Source organism: Cetorhinus maximus, chromosome 9 (assembly GCF_964194155.1).
Source record: "Cetorhinus maximus chromosome 9, sCetMax3.hap1.1, whole genome shotgun sequence".
Taxonomy (NCBI): domain Eukaryota; kingdom Metazoa; phylum Chordata; class Chondrichthyes; order Lamniformes; family Cetorhinidae; genus Cetorhinus; species Cetorhinus maximus.
This window is the reverse complement of record NC_135887.1, coordinates 74,144,540-74,161,324: the sequence shown is the minus strand read 5'-3', so window position 1 is coordinate 74,161,324 and position 16,785 is coordinate 74,144,540. Positions and strand designations below refer to the sequence as shown.

Below are 16,785 nucleotides of genomic sequence, written 5' to 3'. Positions count from 1 at the left end.
GCCAATACCAGAGGTGGCGCCAATGCTGTGTCACTCATCATAAAACAGATAGAAATAAGTTCTAAAAATGTTGTATTTTCTAAAACAAAAATAAATCAAGAGGAGCAAGAATGGGATTTGAAAAAATTCTACCAGACCATTAACAGAGCTACATTTTCAATGCTCTGAAGAGGGCATGCTGGAAAGGAATCGCTGCATTAAAATGTAGTAAAACGGGTAGGTTCAGATTTCTACCTGTATATATGCAACTATTTTTTTTAAACATCAAAGACAAGTACAGTATTTATAGGGTCAACATACAGTGAATGACGTGAATTGAGAGATGTAACTCAACATAACATTCCAAACTTCCCCCATTCTCTATTACTGACTCAGGTAGACATGTAGTTCCATTAGGCATGTGTAACTTCATAAATAAGCATCTTTCATGCGTGAGCCAGACAATGAATGTCAGCAGGCTGACCACAGAAAGAGGCTACTTTCAGAATCAAACTCTCATGCATTTTTTCATCTTGCTCTGAAAAATGTGATTGGGCAATCTTCCAGGTAATTGACAGGTCAGACTCAATAGACTTTAACAGTAGCCTCCTAGTAGATTAACCTTTGAGGTTGGGTGTAATTGGTTTTTTAAAAGACTAGAATGACATGAGAGAAACTTACCAAAATATATCTCAATTGAAAAGATTGCGAAGAAAATACTTATCCAACACCATACATATCATCACCAATTTACAATAGATTTGTTCCTCTTTTACCCCCTCCCCAAAGGCAATCACCAACAGTCCTAGTTCAAGTGTTTATTCTTTACATATTTTTCTAGTCAATGAGAGTCATCAACAGGTTGCTTGATTGTAGAAGTTGTCGCAGCAAAAAAACAATTATATAGCAGAAGCAGGTCCTTCCAATGACTTTTCATCTGTCTAAACTGAGGACACTCAAATCAAATGTATTGGTCCCACATGGGTAGGGTTCAAGAAAGTGGCTCAACATCACCTTCTCGAGGGAAATTATGGATCAGCAACAAATGCTGCCCTTGCCAGCAGCACCCACATCCCATGAAAGAATTAGCCACTAGCAGCATACAACTCAACATTGTCTTTGGGTATGTAATCTCAATAGTTAATTGCATGTTGTTTGCAGGTGTTTGTTGGTAAAATAGTGTTACTAAAAGTAGAGTCAGTGGTTTCTATTGTTGTGGGTGATTTACTTCCTTGGTTATTGAACAGAGATAGATTTTTAAAGTACATATACACCGTGAAGTATGTTTGTATGAAAGGCATTTTCTACTAAAGTTAATGCATCTTGCTAAAACAGTGTTGTGTGGCCACACTTGTGGCTAGTCAGCGATTTCTATTGGATGACAGTACTTTACATATATGTGGAATGGTATCCAAGGACTATGAGATGATTATTTGATAACAAAATGTCATGAGAATCAATGGGGTTCCCAACATTTGACTTGTTAAACTGGTGCTGTATGTACAGTCTGTTGATGTTAATCAAGGAAGCACTCAAGGAAAATTCCTGATGATTGGAACATATTGGATACGTGCCCCCGTGAGAAATTACCTGACTAGGTTAGCCAGCTATGTGCAGGGTTTTCAGAAAAACCATGCCCCAGAGCATGCGAGTTCTATTATGACTTAGGCAAATATAGACCTGCAGCTTAGCCTATTATATGTTAATTGTAAGGAAATAGAGATAGTTTAAGTAAGTTATATTGGTATTTGTGGGTGTTAGGAATGAGTTTTAGCTTTAAAGTTTAAGTTTGGTTTGTATTTATGTATCTGTGTGTTTTAGTTTCACTTTAAAAAGGTGCTTGCATTTCTAATGAGTTTTCCGACTGTTATAAAGTAAAGGTAGACATACAAGGGTAGAAGGATCGGAATGCTGTCTAGCAACAGGGGGCCAGAGAGGTAGGTCCCTCCCACAGAACACACACGGAAGAGGAGAAACAGTTGTTTTGGAAGCTGTTTGAGTGCAGTTAGTTATGAAAGTTCCTGCCAGGAGAGACTGGAGCAAAGGGGTCAGAAAGCCAGTTCCAAGCTAAAGTAAAACCCCAAAAACTCCAGGGGAGTGGAAGAGGGGAAAGTCCAAAGACCTCCTAGTCAAAGGAAGGTCAGGAGCCTGGGAAAGGGTCCTATTAAGTGAAGTTAAGAGTGAATGGCAGAGAGAATGGCTCCATGCTTCAGATTTAAAGAGACAAAAGCTGCAGAAAGCAGATTTAAAGTGAGAACAGCTTGCAAGAGGCAAGAAGGTCCAAAGAGACAGCTGAAGGTCTGTAACTTTTTGCTATGGGCATGTAAAGCAGTGGTACTGTTGACGGCTGAGTCAAAGACAGAGTGCACAGAAGACAGCTTGAATGCATGTGGTGACCCAGGGAAGAGGATCATCAGAAGGAGAGTTTGAAACCCTGGAGATGAACCCTTGCAGAAGGCATCTGAGAGGAAGCATTGGTTTGGGAGAAGATTCAAAAGTGCAGTCTTGGAGAGTGGAAATTGGAAACTCTCGTGTGAAGGGCAGAATTCAGAGAGACTGGTTGGTTCACGGTGCGATAAGCATCTGGAGGGAGTTGAGGAGGGATCCATAGCATGGTTGAGGCAGCATCTGTTACTTGATTTCAGAGCGTGGTGTGTCTGACCGCAAAGTGCCTATTGGTACATGGACTGTGTACTTACTGTGTACATTTGAGTATAAGATAGCTTTTGTAACTTGTGTTATCCTTACAAATCTGTATACAGCTGTAAAGGCATTGTTGTGGGTGAGAGTATTGTAATATAGTTGGTCTTTTCTTGTTGAAAAAATGTTTTATTCTTTTGTTAAAAGTTTGTCAGCTGACCCCTGTGCCTCTGTTCAGTAGCTACTCTCCACATATATAACCAAACAAATATAATGGGGCCAAGTATTTAGCTGGGATCAATGTTCTCAAAGCTGCGGGGCTCCTGCGCAGGCCACACACAAGTTGACTTCTTTAAGTTACCGCACATGAGCAGCTGTGCAAAAAAAGTTAAAAAGCCTACCCATTTACACACATTGGCTGTGAACACCAAAAAATGAGGGTATGTCGGTTGGGATACTTAGCCTGCAGACCCGACGCATGGACATGCTGAAACTTTACCCTGCCCATTAAGAAATGGCACTGTGAATCTAATCCATTGCCGAAGTTGACACACTTATTTACCTGCAGACAGATCTAAACTCATGACCATGATTAATCCAGCAAATTAGGTATTCCCTGCACAGAAAAAGCAAACTAGATACATTGAACGCTTTGACACTTTCTCAGATAAGCTAGTTTGTGCAAAATAGTTTGAGCTTGAGTATTGGGCACAATTCTGGTCTCCATTTTACAAATAAAGGTGCTGGAGATACTGCAAAAAAGATTTACAAGGATGATATTAGAACTGACACGCTATAACTATCAGAAAAGACTGAACAACTTGGCTTAGGTGGGTGGATGGCCTATGATTGGTCTTTAAAAGTATGAAGGGGTTTGATAGGGTTGACATTTAGAATAGTTCCACTTGAGAGGGAGTCCAAACCTAGGGGTTATTAATAGAAGATAGACACCAATAAATCAAATTAGGAAGAAGCTTCTTTAACCAGATAGTGGTTAGAATATGGAACTCACCTTCACATGGAGTAACTAAGATGAACAGCATAAATGCATTCAAGGGGAAGATAGTCAAGTACGAGAGGGAGAATGGAACAGTGGGCTATGATAATATGGCTAGGTGAAGTTCCGTAAGAGGAGGCTTTTGTGCTGCATAAACACCAAAAGAGACGAGTTGGGCCAAATGGTTTCTTTCTGTGCTGTACTTTAGATTCTATGTAATTACTTAAAGGATAGGTAATACAAGTGTAGCATGTTGATGAATTTACCTGTGCCACACACTATGATGGCATACAAGGGCAGGGAAGAAGAGATGTTATATCTGATATGTTATGGAGCTGAGAGCCCCTGGAGATCCACAGATTTACTGGCCCCTAAAATAAATCACACGGTTCTGTATGTACTAATAGAAACAAATGACCTGTGAGGTGATGTGCATCCTATACATTGTGTGGAGAAAATCCTGGTGAAGCTAAGGAGTGTTAACTACCTAATAATTTGCATTACTCCAAAACTGTTAGCAGGCACTGCTAAATGCTGCAATACAGTTATATTCTGTTTGCTATACTGTGGGAAGTTGACTGTCATGCCACTTGGGATGAAAAAATGGATCTGTGTTATGTTCCAGTTACGGAAGGATTCACTCTGGCATATGTAGATGACAGTGCTGAGTTTAGTTAGGTATGGTGTTTATCACACCCCATGTCATCTAGAAAGGATAACCGCAGAACAGGCAACATGGTCACTGTATTGTGGGGGAAAACAGAAGCCCTGATTGGAAAAAGCTGGACATCACCCACGATGGGCCTGTTAGACAATAAAATAAATATACATATGCATTCTTTGGGGAACTGGCAGGTGAGCAGGGTAGGAGAGGGTTGGCTTTAGTGCAGATTAGTGGCATACCTGTGTTATTTGCAGATTCCACTCAAAAGGGAAAGCCCAAACTAGGTAATCTTGTGCCTTAATATTGAGAGCATATTTGTAAAAGAAAGACATATTATGTGCAGATAAAGTGTTACACGACTCAGATTATTGTCCACAAGAATGTATTGAACAGGGACACTGGTTCTCTGTTGATTTAGTTGAATGACTTTAGGGAGAAACACCTGATTATCAGTCTGTACAGTAATGTATGGTCACAAAATGTGGCACAGTGACTAATGCTTAAAGAATAATGAAGCATTATATTGGCACTGCATAGTTATAGCTCCTGCTTGTTATGCAACAACCCTCACTGTATATTCTGACCACAATTCCTTTAAACTCAAAAGGAATGCACGTTTGTTACAATGGAGCATTGCAATGCAGGGTGCAACATGGACATCTTTGTTGTTTGCAGAAAAGGAATGCTAACATGCTTTTATATCAAGATTGAAACTATCTGTAACTTCACAAGCAACAACTAAGCTGAACTTGAGAAATCTCTGCCAAGTGGGTAACTAATGAAATAAAATGGTTTCTCTTCTCACTTGGTTCCTAAATAATGTTAAACACCACACTCAAGGTAAAGGCAACATCTCCATTAAATGCCAGCATGTTTATTTGGAAGAGTGACGTGTAGTTTATGGCTATAGTACAAGGCTACTTCATCCACCCTGCAGGACAGGCCGCTGGTAGAAGGCTGGCTGTTTCTGAAAAATCGATGAAGTTGAATGTGCTTCAAACAAGGCATGAGGGAATGCGTCTGAATATCTATCATGGGTTGAAGTTCTCTCAAACTGCCCAAACTCAGGTACAGAATTGCAAAAAGCAAATATTGCAGAAGCTGGAAACTGGAAATGAAAACAAAAAATGCTGCAAGAACACAGCCTCATCTTTGGAGGGAAAGGTAGAGTTAGTTTTTCAAATCTTATGATCCTTTGTCACACTGAACAGCTTTTCCTTTAACTCCACTCACTACCTCCAAACAAAAGATGTTGCTATGGGAGCCCACTTTCCAAGCTATGCTTGCCATCTTGTAGGATATGTTGAGCTTTCTTTGCTCCAGTCCCACTTGGGTTCCTTCCTTGACTTCTTTCTCTGGTACACAGATGAAGACCTCTTCTTCTTGTGTGGATTCCTGTTCTTGCTGAGCTGGATTTTATGCACTTGACTCTAATTCCCACCCTCCCTTTCCCTTATGTGGTTCAATTCCGACTCATCCCTTACCTTCCTCAACTCCTCTAATTCAGTGATTTCTACCACACTGATTCCCACAACTATCTTGATTATATTTCTATCTCGCTTCGTGTAAGGCCCCCCATTCTCCCCTCCCAGTTTTACAGTCTCCACGATAAAACAAAAAGCGGTTCTGACAAAGGGTCTCTAAACCTGAAACATTAATTTTACCTTCCTGTCTCCACATATGTTGCCTGACCTGTGTTCACAGCACTTGTTGATATATGTTTGCAGTTCTCTGCAATACCCCCAAGTGATATTACTGTGTTTTTGTCCGTAGGTTGTAAAAGTTTGATTAGTCAATTGTTTAAATCTGGTAAACAGTCAAAGTATGTAACTATTGCTGAAAAGACTTGATTAATAATTTCTCTAAAAATCCTTTTACCTCAATTTCTGAAAAATTTCATAGGATCTTTTATAAATAGTTTGTTTAATTACAAACTTTTTCCAAATTTCAAGCACTGCACTGGACTGTTCAGCATCTTATTTACACTGCTTGCTTCTATCGATAATTCTATTTATGAATAAAAACACAAAATATTGGAAATACTTAACAGGTCAGGCAGCATCTGCGGAGAGAGAAACAACTAATCTTTCAGGTCGACGACACTTCGTCTAAACTGGTTAGAGACGTAACAGGTTTTAAGCAAGTACAGATTTAGGAAAAAGTGGGGTGGGGGGGCGGAGGGAGGGAAGAAAGTTCTGTGATAGCATGGAAGACAGGAGAGATTATATGACAACAAGAATGACGCTGCAAGGCAAAAGGAGATGATAATGAGATTATTATTCATTAATAAACCCATTTATTCAATAGTTTAGCCTCATGAAAAATGTTGAGCATGACTGATGCTGTCTTAAGTGATGCAAGATGTAATAGATTGCTATGTATTATTCAGGAGCAAGGTAACAACAGGGGGGAGGGGTTGGAGGGGGCGGAGAAGATAGTTTGCCTTATTTCCCATATATTAACGTAAGTTGTTGCTGTTGCACATGATCACGTTTCTTATCATAGCGAATATAGGTTCGCCTACAGAAACTGTCCTTAAACATGATCAAATGGTAACAACTGGAAGTTATCGTACTTACAAGGTCAAAAAAAAAATCACTGCTCAAAAGCAAAACAAATTTATCAGAAATAAGAGAATTCCAATGTGGGACCTTACATGCAGCTATATTCTACTTTTGATCTGAATATTATCAGGATTTTTCTTTGCCAATTTTACACCTTCCCTCCATTCCTTGCCATACAGTATAATTAGGCACCACTGACCGAAGCAAGTTGCATTCTCATGCAATGGCCGAGGCAGTGAATGACGACGGAGGACACTGTAGTCAAACCACAGTCTGTAAGTTCCTAATGCCTGCACCCTTATGCTTTCCAGGAGAAATCAATGGTGATTAAAAGGTAGGAATTTTACCTGATTTTCCCTTCCTCAGAAGCACCAAATGCTGTAAGATGCCTTCAAAAGCTGAGATTTCTCTAGCACCATACCGCTACCTCAGCATAGACCTCTGATGTGTGTGGTTCTTGAACATTGGTTTTACCAAACCAGTCATTTGGAAGGCTTCTGCAAAGTACTCCGTATGAATATATAGCTATGATCAACAATGACAACTTAAGTTAACAGGTGGTGGAGAGCTGTGGTTGCTGAAGATGACTTTCATGAAGGATGGCTTGTGAACATTAGCAAAGTGTGCTGATCAATTTATAGCCTTAAATTCAGGATCAGCTGTTTATTACTATATATTTGATAAAAACAAAAAAAAAGTGTGCTGCAAAAAGTATTATAATGTAGAAGGGGAATAAACATGATTATAACATTGGAACGGAAGGTACATGACATATCTGATATTTTTTTCTGGCAACAGGATAGAGATGAGCTAATCATGATGCATCCATGATTAGGACAGAACAAGGTCGGCAAGGAAATAATATCTACATTATGGTCGAACTCATGAGTGGAAACATTTATCAGCTCACTGCAGTTACCAACTGATAGATATTTAAAGCCAACTTTAAAACAAACTTATCACGTACCATATCTTTAATTTGAATATCAGTTTCTAGCTTCTTATTTAACTAAGCTTCCTGATGGGTGAAACTGGAAGAGTCCTAACAAAGGCTATGGAGACAACTGCAGACTGGACTGTCCTGGCTGAGAAGAATAGGGAAGGTGAGTATGTGTTTGCATGTGAGAGTGTTGAGGGAAGTACCGATGTCAAGGGGATGGAGAATAAAGAAAACCAGAAAGATTTTGGTTTACATTCAGAAATATTTCTGCAACCATTTCATTTATTTAAATTACTATTTCAGTCCTCAACAGCATTTATTTGGTTGCAAACTAATTTTGAAAAAACTTTCATCTTTTGGTTTTGAGACAGTTTTCCTTGTTAGTCTGTTTTTTTAAATCAATTGTGCTGAATATCAATTCTATTAAAAATATCTTTAATGAGTTACGTTCCAGAATTGGGTTAAAAACATTGTAAAAGACCATCACTAAATAACAGAAAATTGTGACTGTTTCTAGGCAAATTCCTTCCTTTTCCCACACCCCCCTTCCCAAAAACCCTGTTCTGTTCTGTACATGTACCATTGTCAGGTTGGGCAGGCAGCAATAAGGAAAACTGAATCCCCCACATAACTGAATTAGAAGAAACTCTTCATTAATAGTCTCTTCCATCTGCACTTTGTTTGGCTAATAATTACAAGTGTAAGTATAAATGGCTGAAAATTTCACCTAGTGCCAAATGTAAAGGCAAGCACACCCTGATATGTGAGATAAGTACAACCAACATTAAATATTAATGCAAAGATAATATAAATTTCCATTCTGGCTGTACTTGCACAACAGACAACAGACTTTTTGCATTCTTTACACAACTGATGACCTATGACCATTTTACTTAACTGATCTTGTTACCTGTGACCTTCAATCCACTTTTCTTAAAGATGGAAATAGTAAGAACTGTAAAACTGTTCCAGTATATTCCCCAGTAAACTGAAGATCATTTCCCTGCAGGTTCAATATAGAAGCATTTGGCAGTTCAGACGATAACAGATTTGTGTTTTTCTCTTTTTATATATACACAGAATTTTTTAATATATATATGTGTGTGTGTGTGTATATATATATATTTATATATACAGAATCTGCTCAATTTCTAACACTTTGTTTTCTATAAATCACCTCGTTAGGAAATAAAAGCATTCAACAGTTTACTTGATCTATTTTCTGTAACACTAGGAAGACCTGAATATTTCCCTAAGCTTTAAAAAACCCAAAAATCTCAGGACAAATTCAGTCTGTCCCTCTTGTGTCTTTCCAGTGCCCAAAGACACTGAAAAATTTACTTGCACAATGAACAAGCACGTGACTTTCTTTTAAATTAAGAAATACTCATCATCATAAGCCATGCATGGTTTTGGTGCCACCGCCTACCAATCCCAATAATAAACCTACATTTCTGGTTTTTGTACTTAAAATAAGAGGAGAATCTCTGTACTTTGTGCTGTGTTCATTACACAATGTACCTGTCTCTGTCTGTACTTTTGATTCAACCTTCGCTACTTCAGTCACAGTCAATGATTGCTACCTTTTTGTTCTCATGCCTCCAACCCTTTGCATTCTGCACAATTTTTTCTCCACGTTGCATTGTACTAAATGTCTGTTATTCTGCTCAAGTAATCCTGGACTTGGGAATTGTGAGAATGCAATTCAAGACCAGGAAAGCTCACTAAGTTTCTGCCGTTGTTTTCTACCTATTTCCCTGAAGAGTAGACGAACTTAAAACCAAACTGGTGGCAGCAGGCACACACTGGTATTTTCACTTGGCTTGATGCTGGTCCTTACCCAGCTGGTACTCCCAATATGGATCTATAAGAACACAATCCAGCACAGAATCCCCCTTAAATTGGCAAATCAGGAACCGCCTGTCTCAATTTTGTTCCCAGAAAGGTTTACAAGTTCTACAGAATCCAGCCCTTTCTTTCAGCTACTTGGTCTCAGCGTTACTGTCACAGTTCACTGGTGAAGATGCTGTGGTGGGTGAGTTCATGCAGTCTGTGGGGTTGTTGATCGCCTCATCTGTCAGTGTGGCATTTTTTGTGAGCTGTATACCCTGGATTAGGTGGATAAGCCGCTTCACTTTTTCCAACGAGGTCTGCATATCTTTTTGCCGGGCAAGTAAAGTGTTCTTAGTCTCCATGCATTTCTAAAGAAAAGAAAAGTTTATTTTAGTGTAATCAATTGTAGATGCTATTGAAAAACACATTCAATTCCACTTCCATTCCCCATATAATCTTTCAATCCCAATACGCAGGTTTGGGATACTCCATATTAGCTCATACTGGTCTTTAGCGATGATCCCCATTGTGGCGGATGGAATTCACGGGCAGTAAATGTGAGGTTGTCCATTTTGATAAAGTAATAATTATACTTTGAATAGGAGAAAGTTGACTGTCATACAGAGCAGAGGGATTGGAGGGTACAGGTCCACAAGACATTAGCAGCACCTCAAGCGAGTAAGGTCATAAAATGAATGGAATACTGGGTTTATGACAAAAGGAACAGAATGTAAAGAATTAGTGAGAGCAGTTAGAACAGTATGTGCAGCTTTGCGCTCCATGCTACAGAAAGGATGTTGAGGGAATATAGACAGTTCAGTGTAGATTCATCAGGATTCTGTCTGGGAGTTGAAAATACAAATGCAAAAACAAACTTGCAAAAATGTGTCAGTCTTAATTGGAGCAGAAGAGATTATGTATTAATTTGATGCTGTAGTTATCCCAATTTCATGAGATAAAGGTTTAATGAAATCATTCATGAATTTACATTTATTAATCTTGTTATGAATATGTAATTTCATGATTCACGTGTTTTAGGAATATAACTTTTAGTTCAGGTATTGAAATTTTGTGAATGTTAAGATAAATGAATGCATCAGGCTTGAAAAGCTAGTAAATGGACATGAAGTAATTGCAATTCAAAGGGTGGCTTATGTTTATTTAATAAGGTCAGAATTGAAAGTGGGAAAACACAGAACAATGGGTGACCCCTATTAGTTTTGTGATGGGGACAGCGATTCTACAGCTGTCTCAATAAGGGGTTTACATTATTCCTGTAATTTCCCGAGATCAAAGAAGTGTTTGAAAGCAGCTGGTAAACAAAGGAAGGTCTTAAAGTATCCATATACTTTTCAGATCAAAGGGCAGATTTAAAGTTGGAGATAATTAGTTTAAATCTTTAACTGGGACATCCTAGGTGTGCCACATTGGCGTAAATAGATTGCAGGGAGGTTTTTTTTTTGGGGGGGAGGGGGGGTGGGCCTATGGTTTGCATTTTTATCTGCGAGATTTCTCAGAGAAAGGCAAATGAAGTCAGCCTGGAAGCAGCTTTGAGAAAAGCAGAGAAAGAATCTGCTAGGAGCTGTAAACCAGTAGCAGAGTGTTATCAAAAACCAAGGGTACTTTCTGATGAGGAGTCACTAAGTGAGTGTGGTAAGGCCCATGCCAGAGCTGGGGTGTCCACAATTATAAGGTGCTTAAGGAGAATTGGAGGGTCACCTTGCTCGAAGGTAGTGAAAGGACTCCAAGAAATCTTATACCTCGGAGAATAGAGGGAACACTGAGGAGAGTCAAAGTGAATACATGAAAACTGTGGCACATCTTGGTTTGATCCCAGGAGAAGTGAAAGAACTCTCAAGATCCTGTAAAGTATAAGGGAACACTTGCGTGGAAATAAAAGGATGAGAAGTGGTCTGTTGAGATTTTCGGGTTTAAAGTACAAGTATTTATGAAATATATTGTAAAGTTAGTAGTACTTGTTTTGTTTAACTCTTATGTAATAAAAGTTTCATTTAAAATATGAAATCTTTTGGCATAATTCTGTTAGTAACATAAGAACATAAGAACTAGGAGAAGTGGGCAATTCAGCCCCTCGAGCCTGCCCCGCCATTCAATACGATCATGTTCAAATTTCTTTTCAAAAGTTACTGATGTTCATCGAGATTGTAACAATTTGAGCTAGAAACAAATACAGGCTGAAGTAGGAGCCAATAAAATATTGCATTCAGATTAAGCAACTTAGTCTGTTTATGAATGTAATGATTTTCCATCCAAAGTTTATGACATCCATTTAGGACTGCTGCAAAAAGAAATATGACCATACTTTATACATTTCTTCATATCCTATAAAATTTCTACAAATTTTTTAATATAAGGGTTACTGCATTGTTAAAACCATTCTTATGTAGCATTATCATCTGCTTGAAGACGATGGAATTTACAGAGACTACATATAGACCATGGACTGGACAGATGCATTACAAGAGCCACTCTATTTGACCCAAAAAAGTTAAAAGAAGTGATTCAATTATACATCCTCTGTTAGCACAAAAAACTGAAAGCCACCATTGATCTTCCAGCTGCTAAAAACCTAAAAGGAATACAAATAATTCCCATTTTGGTTGCTGTAACTCTAGCCAGGCATCATATTTGAGAACTGTAATAATCAAGCAGTTGTGAGTTCAAGTTCCATGCCAGAGGCTTGAGCAAATTATCTAGACTTCAGTTCAATACTGAGGGAGTACTGCATTGTCAGGTGTGTTGTCTTTCAAATGAGGAGTTTAAAAAAAATCATCGAAAAATTTTGGAGTGGTTACAGCATAGGATGCAGCCATTCAGCCTGTTGTGTCCATGCTGGCTCTCTGCAAGAGCAGCTCAGCTAGTTCCATTCCCCACCTTTTCCCCGTAGCCCTATAAATTTTCTCTCTTCAGGTAGATACTCAATTCCCTTTTGAAAGCCAAGATTGAATCTGCCTCCAGCACACTTTCAGGGCAGTGGATTCCAGATCCCAAACACTTGCTGCATAAAATGTTTTTATCTCATGTCGCCTTTTGTTCTTGCGCCATTCACCTAAAATCATTCCCTTCTGGTTCTTGAACCTTCTGCCAATGGGAGCAGTTTCTCTATCTACTCTATCGAGACTCATGATTTTGACCACCTCTACCAATCTCCAAACAAATTCCTGGGATGGAGGTATTGTCTATGAGGAAAGATTAAATAGACTGGAGCCTTTATTCTCTGGAGTTTAGAAGAATGAGACGTGTTCTCACTCAAACATACAAAATTCTTACAGGGCTTGACAGGGTAAATGCAGAAAGGATGTTTCCCCTGGTTGAGGGGGTCTAGAGCCAGGGGACAGAGTGTCAGAATAAGGGATAGACCATTTAGGACTGAGATGAAGAGGAATTTCTTCACTCAGAGGGTGGTGAATCTTTGGAATCCTCTACACCAGAGGGTTGTGGAGGCTCAGTCATTGAGTATGTTCAAGGCTGAGATTAATAGATTTCTACATATTAAAAACATCAAGGGATATGGGGATAGTGCGGGAAAATCGTGTTGAAGTAGAAAATCAGCGATGATGTCATTGAATGGTGGAGCGGGCTCAAAGGGCTACACCTGCTCCTATTTCTTATGTTCTCCTCTTAACTTCCTCCGCTCGAAGGAGAACAGCCCCAGCTTTTGTAATCTATCCTCATAATTGAACTCCTTCATCTCTGGAACCATTCTTGTAAATCTTCTCCCTAATGGCTTCACATTCTTCCTAAAGTGTAGTGCCCAAAGTGTGCAGGTCACACATAAATCAGCCCCTTTAAGTTACCACACAAAATCATGCAAAAAAAATTAAAGGGCCCAGGGACTTAAACAAATCAGCCCAACACAACAAAAAAAGAGAATCTGCTGTTCAGGACACGCAAATACACAGATTTAATCATTGAACCAACAATGATTAAAGTTAAATTTCTGCATGCGTGCTCATAACTCAAACAGTGAAACATACATGTTATCTGCCACCTTCTTCCACTGTGAAGTGCTAAGTGCATTAAAAAATTAGGATGGACCCAAGTTATTGTCTTGGTGAACAAACTTGCACTGGCTCAACTCAAATTAAGTTCAGCTCCATCCCTATTTAAGATGCAACCGCCCATTCAAAAAAGATTTTGTTTTCAGTCAGGTGAATAAAGCAACGGGAAAGAGCAATGTAACTAGTGAAAACAGGTCTCCAGAGATTTCATGAGTTGCCTAACGAAGAATGGAAGGGGAAGAAATCTTCAGCTCAGACCAGCTACATTTCATGTACAATTAACTCAAAGTTCATTCAATGTTATTTTTACAAAAATAACTTTCTGCAACCGTTGCATATCGGCTTGGAGAAAGCAAAGCAGTGGCTGAGTGCACACAGTCATGCACATTCCTTATTCAAAGGTACAATATGCTATATTACAGGGCATTTAATGTACAGCTACTCAGAATTTCAGTGAACCCCACTTACATCTATATCTATTCTGAGAATCAGACATAAGCAATGGTGAAATCTAAATTTGAGAGAGGAAATATCGTTACTGCTTTCCTGAGTCTAAGGATTCCATGCAGGTGTTCACAATTGCTTCAGCTGGTTCAGCACCATTCACAACTCCTCGGATACTGAAGCAGTCCATGTCCAAATGCAGCAAGACCTGGACAATATTCAGGCTTGGGCTGATAAGTGGCAATTAACATCTGCACCACACAAGTTCCTTGCAATGACCATCTCCAACAAGAGAATTTAACCATCTCCCCATGACATTCAATGGCATTACTATTGCTGAATCCCCCACTAACATCCTGGGCATTACCATTGACCAGGAATTGAACTGGACTAGCCATATAAATACTGTGACTACAAGAGCAGGACAGAGGCTAGGAATTCTGCAGAGATTAATTCATCTCCTGACTCCCCAAAGCCTGTCTACCATCTAACAAGGCACAAGTCAGGAGTGTAATGGAATATTTTCCACTTGCCTGGATGAGTGCAGCTCCAACTATACTCAAGAAGCTCGACACCATCCAGGACAAAGCAGCCCACTTGACTGACACCCCACCCACCACCTTAAACATTAACATCCTTCACCACTGATGCAGTGGCAGCATTGTGTACAATCTACAAGATGCACTTCAGCTACTCACCAAGGTTCCTTTGACAGCACCTTACAAACCCAAGATCTCTACCACTTAGAACGACAAGGAGCAGATGCATGGGAACACCACCACCTGAAAGTTCAGTTCAGTTTCCTGTGGATTTGACCATCTAACATTCTTTCCTGTCACTGTATAGTAAGAAAGGGGCCTTCACCACAAGCGTGTAAACAAACCTAAAACAACTTTCAAATTATAGAACCCAATCCGCCATTGAAAATTCATCCAACTAATTGACCAGCATCACACATCCCTGTTGTGAAATCCTACAAGTGCATTCGTTCAATAAGTAAATCTCATCACTCCAACTCCATCTCTATTTTGTTTCCAAATCCTAGGACAGGAATGCTGGAATATAGTCAGTTAATGCATGCACACTAACTGAAAAAGTGGCTGCAACTACACTTGCTTGAAATACCCCTTGACCTCAGAAGATGATAAGCATGTCATAAGCATGATAAGAAAGGTCCTTTGAGAAAAACACAGTTTTTAAAGCAGCTTATTTGTTATCTATCTAAACAAACTTGTAACTATGGTTTTCAGGAACCATTAGCTCATCTTAAAACTTTCCTGTTTCAATTTTGTGTAACCAACAGCGGGAGAAAGTGAAGTCTGAATGATTGATTCACTCGGTCCAGTCCCTCCCTCCAACATATCAGATTGGATATGATAGCCCCATCATCCAGCTCATTTAATTGGTTGTGCCTGCAACCTTCAATTCCAGTTGGGAACATTTTGTTTACTTGTAACTTGCTGGCAAAGTGACTTGTGGTTCAAAAAACTGCATCTTAAAATGCTTACGATTGATATATATGAAGATCTCTCATGCCACCACCACCAAACGAAAGATAAATACTCCATTAAATAAAAGCTCCTATCAGTTCCTTTTCAACATCCAGTTTCCAAGCATTAAAAACAAACTGCATAAAAAGCAGCTGTTACCTTTCAGAAAATACTCTGCTTCTTTTTACCTCTAACTTATGACCACGATTTTAAGTTTCTAAGTCAGAGCAACATTCTCTTGTCCCTGGAGCTTGCTTTACTCACCGATATGAAATTGCTCAGCTGTTTGACTTTCTGTTCCAACTGCTCTCGCTCCTGCTTTAGCTCCGCGCTCCACTTCAATAATTTCTGTTTTTCCTCTTCTTTTGCTGAAGAATAGAGAAAATAAAATTTGAGAACCTACAATACAGAAAAAGCAATACTCAACAAATTTCACAAATGTAACTAATATTCAAGATTGTCTAGCAGCTGAAAAATGGAGCTCAATATTTGAAGAGGCATTGTATTGATCGGAATGGATATATAATCCTAAAACTTAAAAACAGGATGTTACGCACTTGATGTCCCACAATGCTCTTTCATTCTTGTGTTTGAGCTACTAGGTGGGCTGCATGCACAATAACACTTCTATTCATATTACCAAAGAGAAGGGAGAAAAGAAAGAAATAAGACTACACAAAATATCTGTTATGAAGTGACTCCTGAGATTTTACCAACACATTAACTTTAAGTGAAATGCAAAGAATCCTGGCCAGCAACACAGAATAGTTTTATTTTTTCCCACAAAAATCTGCACATATTCTGTTGCAATGTGAATTGTGTTACACTTCTGAAAGCCAACATGGTTTTCCTAACAAGTGAACACGTTGTGTTTGACTGTTTTAATAAAGTAACATGTAACCCAGACCACGACGAGATAATGATTCAGTTTTCAAGCAGTATCATTAACAGGACCATCTGCTCCACAATAAGTATCCATGCAATGTATCACAAGGGAGAAAGGATCAGTCTAATTTATAGCTGTTCTGATATATAATCAACGATGAGCCAATATTTCTTGCAGACAAACTCAGAGGACGGCAAGCTCTTACCGGCTTTGTAGGCAATGTAAGAATGGACAATAGCTAGTGTCCCAGGCCACGGGATAGCTTCTTCCTTTTTCAGAATCTAAAAACAGAATGTTTTCAACAGTGATGGATAGAATATGTCACT

The 16,785-nt window shown here is 39.0% G+C and overlaps 1 protein-coding gene and 1 long non-coding RNA gene across 8 annotated transcripts in view; one reads left to right on the top strand and one right to left on the bottom strand.

Moving 5' to 3' along the window:
• The first annotated feature begins 5,383 nt into the window (after positions 1-5,383).
• On the top strand, positions 5,384-8,495 carry LOC144684724 (uncharacterized). The gene is made up of 2 exons (XR_013577550.1): positions 5,384-5,449; positions 7,214-8,495. It is a non-coding gene; the product is annotated as an uncharacterized LOC144684724 (long non-coding RNA).
• The window catches only part of phf21aa (PHD finger protein 21Aa), a 332,304-nt gene continuing 322,238 nt past the window's right edge, over positions 6,720-16,785 (bottom strand). For 6 of the 7 annotated variants that reach the window (XM_078548866.1, XM_078548869.1, XM_078548864.1 and 3 more), the window contains 3 exons: positions 16,665-16,740; positions 15,838-15,941; positions 8,199-9,985 (listed from right to left, as the gene is read on the bottom strand). In XM_078548866.1, coding sequence (XP_078404992.1) covers positions 9,767-9,985; positions 15,838-15,941; positions 16,665-16,740 — 399 coding nt within the window. In that variant the 3' untranslated portion in view covers positions 8,199-9,766. Of the gene's footprint in view, positions 7,370-8,198; positions 9,986-15,837; positions 15,942-16,664; positions 16,741-16,785 lie in introns of those variants that run through there. The other variant, XR_013577548.1, reaches the window with a different exon arrangement.